This window comes from Schistosoma haematobium, chromosome 1, assembly GCF_000699445.3.
Source record: "Schistosoma haematobium chromosome 1, whole genome shotgun sequence".
NCBI lineage: Eukaryota > Metazoa > Platyhelminthes > Trematoda > Strigeidida > Schistosomatidae > Schistosoma > Schistosoma haematobium.
In genome coordinates, this window is record NC_067196.1 from 26,360,973 (window position 1) to 26,372,690 (window position 11,718).

At 28.2% G+C, this 11,718-nt stretch overlaps 1 protein-coding gene across 1 annotated transcript in view; it reads left to right on the forward strand.

The window, feature by feature from the left end:
- The window catches only part of CACNA1C_2 (Voltage-dependent L-type calcium channel subunit alpha-1C), a 69,398-nt gene extending 58,096 nt beyond the window's left edge, over positions 1-11,302 (forward strand). Inside the window, exons 40-43 of the mRNA XM_051214343.1 lie at positions 880-1,130; positions 4,802-4,952; positions 7,493-7,600; positions 9,972-11,302. Of these exons, the coding sequence (XP_051073556.1) occupies positions 880-1,130; positions 4,802-4,952; positions 7,493-7,600; positions 9,972-9,983 (522 nt within the window). The 3' untranslated portion in view covers positions 9,984-11,302. The remainder of the gene's footprint in view (positions 1-879; positions 1,131-4,801; positions 4,953-7,492; positions 7,601-9,971) is intronic.
- The last annotated feature ends 416 nt before the right edge of the window (positions 11,303-11,718 follow it).

An 11,718-nucleotide genomic window follows, 5' to 3' on the forward strand; every position in this document is an offset into this window, starting at 1 on the left:
AAAATGACTGATAGGCAAAAATGATATTAGTATCAGAAGTAAGTTTGTGGATATTACAGTAACTTCAATAGTTGAGATCATGAGTAAATTGGAGCTAGACCCTCATGGAAAGCTTGGAAGCACTGAACGGCCGTTTTGTCCTATTGTAAGACTCCCCAACACTGCGCATCCACGATCCCACCTCGTAAGATTCAAACCCAGATCTTGTCGGTTTTGTGCGCATACACATATCTTTTAGATCAGTGAGGCGGCCTATTAGTTATGACCTCTTGATAAGTTAATACAAATATCTTGGTCTTACAGAGGTTTAGTCCCAGACGGAATAGCTCAGTGGCATTGCTTCTGACTGCGATAAGGTGTGATACGAGCTCACTTTTGACTTGAAGTATAAGCTCTTTCATGAATGGTGATGCATGCTTCTGTCGTGCATTAATTAACCAAAAACCTAGATCCTAGACTTTGAAGATCTGTTGCAACTTTCTAACATCAAACATTTGCTGTATAATTTGAATGAGTTTTAAAACTTTGGCTTAAAGTTCTTGATTCAAACTATGAGTACAATGTCTATAGTTTGCTGAAAAACAGTATTTCACGTCTTTATCTATGGAAACAGTTTGTAACTAAGTTTTTGTAATGATTTCATATTAATGTTTGTCAAAATTAACCAAAACTGATATTCCTACTTTTAAATCTTAAGTGCAATATTCAAAAAATGTCACAATTCTAGAAACACTTTCCATTTCAATTTTTTAAACTACTATCCTTTATTCAATAAAAGCAATGGTTTCTGTCTTTACTACTTAATTAATTGAGTATTTCCTAAATACAAAAAATTGCTAAAAGTTATATATATATATTTTTCATTTCTCATTCTTGAAGCGTGATACATCAGGTGGAATTTTCGGCCGAACTTTAAGTGAATGGACTAGACGTAGAAGTAGTAAACGTCCGTCGGGTCGTCGAGACATTAATACTCAGCAAGTTAACGGAATGTATGATATTGCAGGAAATAATTTAAAGAATGGGATGGGAATATGGAATGACATGTTTTTAAATGCACAAGCAGGTAAAACTGCTCACCCGGCTGTTGTTGCACTTATGGAAAAAGAGAGAAAAGATACTGAAGCTAGGTAAAAAATGTTTACTGCTTTTGAGTTTTAAAGAATTTAGCATCTATTCTAGTTATATCCAATTTCTTGTGAACTTGATTGTTTTGTACATATTATCTGTCGATGAACTACTTTATCCATTGTTAAGCATCCTTTTTACCGAAACAACATACTACTTGTAAAGTGAGACTCTGTTCCATAGCAGTATCCGACTTTGGAGATAGTAGCGTGTCTCTGAAGTTTTTTGTAATGTTGCTGGTGTTAAGGATCACATTGTGTTTGGAATGCCTCAAAAGTCTTACGACGAATGTTTCTTGGTGATCTGTCATTTCCAAGGAATACAGTTCATTAAGTAGTCAAAATAAACTGGATACCCCATCTATTACCTTTTCTCTATATTCATTCTTCTCGATAAAGATTCCTTGATGTGAACTATCGTTAAGTTATAAATTAACATACTAAAAACTGCATTAAGGACTTGTGGAATGTTGTTCTTATTGTTTGAAAGATGGAATATACTTTAGTGGTCTAATGAACTGACTGATCTGAAATTTCTTCATAATGTCCACACTTTAGTAAATGCACTGCATCCTGTGGGTTCTTGTTGAAAGTTATTTTTATTAAATATGAAACAGTTTGATGTAATTTTTTCTTTCTTGCATGTGAACTAGTGATGTCTCTTGATAATTTCTACGTGCATTTCAGTTGTGCATGCTGTTAGCTTGGTAATAGTTGAAATCATGAACAATAATAAAAATATTATTTATCACATAATTCATGCTTCTTATTCAACTGATTAACTAATAAACAGAATCTGCTTATTCTACTATATAATGGCCATCGTAAAATGTTCTTGTTACATGAATAGATTTAAATGTAGTTATTTTAGTTATATTAATATTCGATAGCGACTCAGTATCCGGTAAAAGTATGATATATCGACAACCTTGAAATAAGTAATCAGAATAAAGATAACTGTTCATTTGTTTTGTACGAAAATTGAAGTTCAGTGATAGATCACTTGTACATTGTTATTAACTAGATAAAAATTGACAATAATTGATTCTTGAGATGTTTGGAATAAACAAAGATATCTATTATGCAATCAAAATGGACATTTAGGAGAGTACGTAAGCTTAATGATAAAACATACCTACTCCTAAAGCAGGTAACATGTTAAAGTGCTTAGTGTAATTCATTGAGTAGTCAAGAGTGTTTAGTGAAACTATATAATATCCTATCGTCCTAAGTTTTTCTCCAAATATCAACCGCTAGGTTTTTTTTAAATTTTTAAACAGAAAAACGTCAAAACATTGCATTATAACTGATATCAGTTCATAATATGAACCCCAACCCTGATTTGTAAACTCAACACAAAACTCTAGCCTTACTCTTAATACCTAGCTAAAACCTTTCTGCGTTTTTAGCCGATGACATATAGTGATGAAAACTCTATGGGGTGATAACCTTAATTCAGAATACTGGCCCGACTTGTAATATGAAAAGTTGTTTTTCCTTTACTACAAAGTATAGTTTATCATGTGAGGAATGATTACTCAGATCTGGAAAGTTATTCCACTATTATTTTACCACTTTTTATTGTTCATTGTTTTATAACTATTCAGCTTTTCTTGAGTGGCTTATAAGTCACCCGAAAGCGTCAGTCTATTTTACTTTTACCCAGTGACATGTAAAAACAAGAGTTCTTAAATAAGATCCTTGTCAAGTTTGTGAATGCTTTATTGTAGATTTCTATCTTTCTAGTATTCTCTGGTCCATCCATCTTCACTAATTTTTAAATCAAAGATAAAATCACTAATAATATCAAATAATCTATTGCATGTAAACAATTTATAATTTTTTTTATTGCATATTGTTTTATTTTGCTTTAGCATGCCATTAATTATATCATCATCTATTCAAAAGAAATTAAAACATTCAAATAGTCAATCACTTGTACACAATCAATCCTATAATAAATCAACAAATCATTATTTACAATCTATTCAAAATACTCATCATAATACAATGAATTCATTAAATAATAATAAATATATTCTAAAAAAGCGAATTCCTTCAAATCATTCCATATGTGATGATGATAAACATAGACCATTGAAAAAAATTATTTTAAAGCCTAAATATCAATTAATATCAAAAGAAATTAAACAAAATTCTACAAATCCAAAATTATCATTCTGTCAATATTCAATAAATAATAATAATAATAATAATAATAATAATAATAATAATAATAATAATAATAATGATAATAATGTTGAATTCCAAATGCAAAATACCAATTTTATTAGTAATAATAATTACAAAATTAATTCACATCCATCTTATCAATGGGATTCAAATTTATTTTGTTCTGGTCATATGCTTACACCAGAAAAATTAGACTATTTACTTAGAGCAAATAGTTTCCTACAGTAATAAAATTATTATTATCATCATTTTTAGCATAGTAACAATTTATCGATTAGTTAGTATAAGTAATTAAAATTTTATTTTTACTAATTTGCCTAGTTTTTAATAATGTGATTTGTAAAGAGAAAAAAGAGAACATTTTTTTGCTTTGGTTATGTATTCCAAATCGCATGTATATTTGTGTAAATAGTATTTAAGAGAATGAGAGAGATAATTGTTGTTGGAACAGTGGAAATACTAAATGTTGGTATGATGAATATTTTATTGTGAACAAATTTTTATTTTTGGTGAAATGTTGAATGAGTAGAACATATTTGTAGACAGTTCTTTCTTCATTGAATGATTACAATAAATGAATTGTTGAAAATTAAAAACAAACCAATAGATAGTTATTTCATCATATCTCTCAGTAGGTCTAAACAATCTTCCATAATGATTATTCTCTGCATCAAACTTTAAATCTATAGATCATACAACCAGAAAGATACTTTAAAACCATATTCATCTATTTCTATCAATAATTTTTGTGTTTCGCTTTAAACTTGGTTACCTTCGTTATTTGATGACTATTATTATAACTTCAGTAAATCCATGTTCTAGCCAGTTAATACGGCTCATATGATTATTTTCTAGTTGATCGATGTAAATTCATGAACAAGACTATATAAAAACTGGACTGATCTCTGCTATTCACCTAAATAAGCGTTAATGTATTTTTCGTTTGAAAAAATATAAAACAGAACAACATTCATTTATGAAAATGATGATTCCTAAGCTTTGGGAGATAATTTATGCCAACAGGAGTTAACTCTTCGTTTTAAAACAAGGATATGGATATTTTTCATTGGTTAATTAATATCAATCTTACCACTAGGAGTTAACTTATTATTTAATGACTGTTATTATTTGATAAGTTGTAGCTATATTATAGTACCAGGACAAACAAGATAGATGATCTGTGGGAAATTCCAAAACTAATGATACTTATAAATACCTTTAAAAAAATAACTTCATTTTGAGGTTAAATCACTCAGGATTCATAGAGTAAATTGTGATTATCCCCACATACACTACAAATGATATTGTGGCCATAAACGTTTACGAATCCTGATTCATAAAACAACTCTAGTAGCATATACATAAACTATTGTAAAACTATAGGGAATTATTCATTCATATACTGACCTTCGGTATTTTCAAATAACACTTTCCTTCCTATTAACTTATTAGTGTTACCGTCAAAAATTATTCTGTTTTAGAAATATGGCAAACATAAATCATGTGATCGATGTACATAATGATTCTTCAAAAGCAAATTATGATCCAGAATCTGGCAAACTGATTAATTTGGCCGGTAATATGTTAGGATTTTTAAACTCAGGAAATTATCGTTCATCTGATTCAACTCAAGTAAGTCAAGACATTTGCTGTCTTCAGTTATTATCATTAGACATTACATAGAGTGTTACATCAATCTCATCGGTTGCGATGCACATATATTTACCATACAACTATAAATATCAATGTATAGCTTAAGTAAGTAACTCCGTCGAAAGGAAAAATTCCTTCGCTGAATTCTCTTTATTTTAATTCAGTGTTAGGTTTACTCTTTATATATTTCACGTTCTCCGTTCTTTGACAGATAACTAAGATGTCATCCACATACCCGTTATAAAGGGACATGTTTTCGATTAGATCTTCAGATAGATTTTCAACATGCACTATAAACACGTCAGCTAATAGTGCAACTAACGGACTACCAATAACAACCCCACCGACCTGTCGAAATTATCCACCTTTACATGTCAGTGCATAAATCTTTAAGAATTTTTAAAGGAATAGGTAGTGTAAAATTGTTCAAACTACACAGTCACATAGATAACTTTGATTCTAACTTTTTATTAGACAAATTACTCAGGTGTTTCTAAGGTAAGTGTAGAAAAAACATAGTACAATGTAAATTACAGAAAAATAGCAGAAAACTATGTATACTGTAGTTGTAGAATAAACATTTCACAAAATATAGATTTGCGAGTACAACCTGATGTGACAGGACATAAAGGAAAAATCAAATCAGGGGGAAAGTCAACCATTATGACTATGATTTTGATTGTACTAAAAATATTCTGCATTGTTTCCTATGTGCTATTCAAACTTGTGTTAATTTAATTCGGTTATTTATTTACTCTTAAGAAGTGCCTTACATTAAGATATGAAACTTCAAAAAAAACAATTTTCTACTCATTAGGATATAATAAAAAAATATATTTACTATCAACCATTATAATATTGCAAATATGTGTTCAGGCAGTAGGTAACAGGTTTGCTGATACCAAATACTACTCAGTCAAATTGTTAAAAACAGAGTAATAATCTGACTGTACATTTATCATATAAAAAGTAGTCTATGCATATATTATTTGACCTATTTCCTCGGTCAAATAAACCCATATCAGTTGTCTATTTTTTCGCTATACTTCTTCGGATTCGAAGTTTATATTACCTGGCACAAGTCAGTGAAGCATGTCATCAGATAAAATAAATGACAGGCATAACATTGTCTATTAAATAGGCTACAAAATGACCATATGTCATAGTGTAACCCATTTTGTGACATAAAAATGTTTGTTGTTAAACTCTTGAAGATTATTCTTATTGTTGTTCAAAAAATGTTCTTGTAAACTCAATCGGTACGTATAATTAAATTCATTCGATAGTCTTCATGAGAATACTTCTGAAGTAGGAGTTTTACTTACTTTTATTGTGCTGTTCGATTGTATATTCTAAAGTTCATTGGTAAAAGTTTTAAAGCAGAAAATTTATTAATTTCTAGCAATTTGTATAAAGATGAAGCAGAACAAAATTGTTCGTAAAGTTAGATCTCAGACAGTTAAGAAGTTTCCCAATATTTTGACTGAAACAGACGTTGAAATTAAATCCAAATTTTATATAACAATCAAGTTATGATAAATGAAGAGGTTGAGAAAATGATAATAGTTTAGTATTATGACAAATACTATGTATAGAGGAAGCTCATTGAATATAAAGTACCAATAATTTAGTGTTCGATAATGAACCTGATAGTCCTGGATTCCATCCTCGGTGGGGTCGGAGATACGCACTTCTGAAAAGTTCCATATAAGGATAAAATACCTGTTTAATTTTAGTTTGTGATGCAAATCATCAGGGATATTTCACACTTTGGCAATAAAAAGTTTGATTGCAAATGCTCATTTTAATCTATTGTTTCTTTCAACCAAATCTATCACTTTTAATCATATATACATAAACAGATTTTATCGTTTAAAAATTCACTAAAAATAACAAATACTCTTTCATCATTTATATCTTTTGCTTCCAGTACTTAACCGAGAATATTTTCATAATTATGATTAGTAATGTTTGCGTTTACTTTGGATGTATTCAACAGCATTTACGTTGTTTTTTTATCAAAGAAATGTATCCAAAATAATCTTAACAAACATTTATTAGAGTATATAATGAGTTTACTTCTTGTAGTTCTTTGATTTCGATAATAATTTCAAAAAAGAAGACGAAGTGATGACAGCCACAATGGTATCTGCAATCTTTACTCTCTTTTAATCGTAGGTTTTTTTTACAAATGAAATGTGATCCTAAAATTCATTCTCCATTCAGTATAATAGAATTTTGGATTTTGAAATGTAATCTCTCCTTATCCTAATGATAGTTTACACCTTTCTAGAGATTATTTATGATTACTATCTAGTAGGCTGTGTGGAGTAAAGATCACCTCGTGATTCTGTTTTAGTATATTATCATTTGTTTAAATAGACTAAGTGATAATGTTTATTTTGTTTTAGGTTTAATGACATTTTCACACTAAATAATTCTGATTAATTTGACTTAAATATATTTTAGCATATTCCCTAAGTCAATCTACATGTCATTATCTTATTTCTTTTATCTAGCATAAAGATATGACAACAAGTAATACGCCATCAGTTGAAGATTTGAATACAGCCCGTAAAATATTTGTAGCTGCTAGACGTGAATCCCTTTTATCAAATAAAAAAGAAGTAAGTAAAAATTTAAATGACTTTACTCTATAAAGTATAGAGGTTTTCAGAAGACTAAAAATAGTCTCTTCAATTTACAAACCTTTTATGGGAATATCTTAAATGTAAGAAATGAAGACATCTCAGTTCAATAACAGTTAATGAAATTGAATTTCATTGAACTGATATAATATGAACGACTGAAATATCAAAGATCTAGTTTAGAATAAGTTAATGTTGACGATTTCATGTCATTATTTCAAAAATTTCACCACCTAATTGATTAGATGAGAAATCATGACAACTGAGACTATCGTGTATCATAACTTTAAAAATAAACAAAATTATCTAAATAGTTTGTTTATAATCATATTTAACAATCAAGTACAGATATAATGTTAGGATATAATTTAAAAAAAACAAACAAATTATTGCAATCTTTTTGATGATTATACTGTGAAGGTGTTTTTATTTTACTCTCAAACATATAAGATTATATTCATGAATAATATATTTTAAGAAAGAACTTTGAATCCTTACAGTAGTTAAATGAAAGTTCTAATATTCAGTGACTCGGTGTATCGTATTTCTTCAGAGAGAGTAAATAAATAAACCAAATAAATTAACACAAGTTCATATAGTACAAACGAGCAAAATAAAAATATTTGGTACAATCAAAAACTAAGTCTGATTAAACTAATGTCATGTCACTCTGGTCAGGGTAAAAATGTGATATTTGTCATTTGATAACGTAAAGTTAAATTTGTATACGTGGTAATGGTGTAAGATGTGAATAGAATTAGTTACGGTAGTTTGGATAAGTGGTCCAAGTTGGATGTATGGTAAAGCGTTTTTTTCGATTGTGGGCAGTAGGATTTAACAATGCAATGAAGGCTTGAGCCACTCGCCTTTCATTATAGTAAGAAGACGTCTATGAATCATTTCGATATTTGTAATATCGATATTAATATTTGATGTTAATTGAAGTTGCCATGACCTGCTATTGCTGATTTAAATTGGGGTTTTTTAAGTTCCACTGGATTGTAAGGTAGTGTTTGTGTAAATTAGATATCATTTAGCTGGAGTTTGGATTCCATTACTCTCCAAATAAGAAAGAATCATAAGCAATACAACCTACTACGTAGACTCAGTTTTTTGTTGACTGAAAGAGGAGTTCTTGTTTTTGTGCTAACTAAAGCATTTCAAAAGGTGTTAGTTGCTTTTTAGTATGCTCTAATTCTATCCAATTGTTAGGATTCTTTAGAAACTAGATGTTCTACAACTGGGATGTTGACTGAATTTTTTTGCCGTTTAATGATCATACTTGATTGTGTTCGAATATGAGTTTGTAAAAAACACATCATATGGTTAGTATGATATGCTCCATAGGAGCAAGTGAACTAAAAGATGCACAGTGATGTGGCCTTGAGCGGAAATTCATCCTTAATAAACTCTCAAACCAAGAATCAGCTGGAAAACAAAACTCTCAACTGAATAAAACCTCTTCTTTGAATATTTCGATAGTCGGTGTCTTGCGATCTTTGGAACCATATCATCTTTGAACTCAATGTAGTGGTTCTTGAAATTAAGTATTTTAACTTTGTAGTCAATGGACCTGGCAGGAAATTCATTTTTCATAAGTATTTATCAAATCGTGTTTACTTTTAAATGACTTTGGTATCTCTGATAATGACGCAAAAGCTCTATATTTTATTATAGATCACTATGAGTAAAAAATAAATATAAATATGACTGTTAGGTTTTCTCACATGATATCATTGAATAGAAAGTTTTTTACTCCTAAATTTCTTTGTTTTTAATGATTCTATTGGTTTATTTTGCTGCTTCATTAGATGTTTGCTCACTGTGTCTTAAAAACAAACAACAATAAATTTTTTGATAAGAATTTCTAAGTTTGCTTTGTTATACCATTGAGTTTTGCGTTAATATGATCTCTAATATTCTAAGTGATTATAGTTTTTGAAGTAAATTTGATCCTATTAGTCAGTCAACAGTTGACTTATTAGTTAAATAACTCAATTTTCAGCTTATATTTTCAAGATTTAAATCTAGTTACACGTACCCTTGACTCATACATCGACTGTTCTGATCATAGTCGAATAAATGAACTAATAGTTGAGGTATGTGTTACCCATAAATATATTCATCAATTACATTTTAATTTTATTATTAACTGATTAAGATAAACTCACTTACTGATCGATTGACTATTCTAATAAATAATTTAGTTCGATTTTAATATATAAATGAAATATAAATGTACATTTCTGTTACTTTGTGAATTGTTTGTTGTAAAACTTAAAGTATAACCTTCTTTAAAATTATGCTAATTTTGTATTTCTCTTCCTTTCTCTCTATTATTAATCAACAGACATATTTCTAGTTACCATAGAATACAATTTCATAGTTATGAATCATATTTATCATCAAGAATGATATTCATATTTCAATTAATATACTATCTCCAGTTAATGCATTTTTTTTTAGGTTTTACAAAAAATGATAATAACAGTTTATTGTCTTTCACAGTGTAATTTATACACTTCAATAATTTCATTAAAGACATATACATATATGACAATTTTCAATACACAAACTTTAATTTCAAACAAAATCAACAATTATTTCGTAATATAAAATTAGTGTATTTATAAAAATAAATAATTTCAGTCTATTCAACCTTTTTATTCATTGTTTCTTTTCTATAATGAATGATAAATGAACTAGGCTCAGCCATACACATACTCTTTTTTTTTCTTACCTTACTCAATGATTTCACTTCTTCTTCTTCTTTTACCTGTCTTCATATGCATATATATTCTAAAGTATTCATATTCTTCTAGTTTGTTGATCAAAATAAGAAGAAACAAGTAAACATATTTTAATTTCATGTCATTTGTATGTAGTTTTAATTTATAGTTTATTTGATTATGTTTTATGCTTATTTATTCGTTCACTATGTACAGTTATCTTTTGAGCATTCTTATATTACAGAAAAGTAATTTATGTAAACCATCTTCTATTTGAAGTTAATTTAATACTATTTATAAATTTAACTTTATTCTTCATTGATTTTTCATTCATTTTGCAAATATTATGGTTAATTCTTGTTTATATAATAAGTAAATACATTCATTAAAATTACATACACATGATCCACTTTCTACTTACTTACTTACTTATATACTTACTTTGCAGGGTTTTTTTTGTAGAAATAATCATTCATTTTCATTATTTTCTTTTTGTCTTCTTTTTATTCCGTCTAATAGTTAGTTACTGGTGTGAATGAATTAATCATTCATGAAAACAATGTTGACTGTTTTATGTGTCAAATTGATGATTCAATATTTTATATGAATGTCTATGTATGTTATGTAATTCATTTTATTCTCTTTTTCATATGTTTTTAGCAACTAAATAAACTATTCATGTATATTAGAAATAATTTTATATTGTTGATAATTACCTTATACTTTTTCATCCATTCATTTCAGAAATTAATAATAGGGCTATCAAAGATTTCTTTCGTTTACTTCTTTATAGTAAATCGTCTAATTCATATGACTTTTGAACAGTTCAGAGTTCTGATTTATGTAATTATTGAACATTAAATTGTTTATCAGTGATTCTTTGTCAAGTTTAATTATATGATCTTGAAGTATTTCAAATAAATATTACAATACTCAATAGATTCGAACAATTTCAGTGATCAGAATTTCTACTAAGACTGAATTCAAGAAGTATAATGAGGTTTATAAGTACTTAGTGTTGGGGAAATAATATTCCAAGGAATACAAAAATGCTGTTTTTTAACAGTTACTTAATCAGTAAACATTTTATGCAAAACTCAACTTATAAATTGAAATGATAGGGTAAAGAGACTATATATATATATATATATATATATATATATATATATATATATATATATATATATACTTGTAAGTTGTTGGTGGCTTCGTGATTAATCAGTCCGAAAATAACTCTGCTATTATTAGAGATAATCGGTAATTCTAAACTGAGGAATATGACCCAAGATAAAGTTGTATGATAACCATGTAATGTTGACAATCACAATCCATAAGTTTATGCAGCAAGTATATTAGAAACCTGTTAAT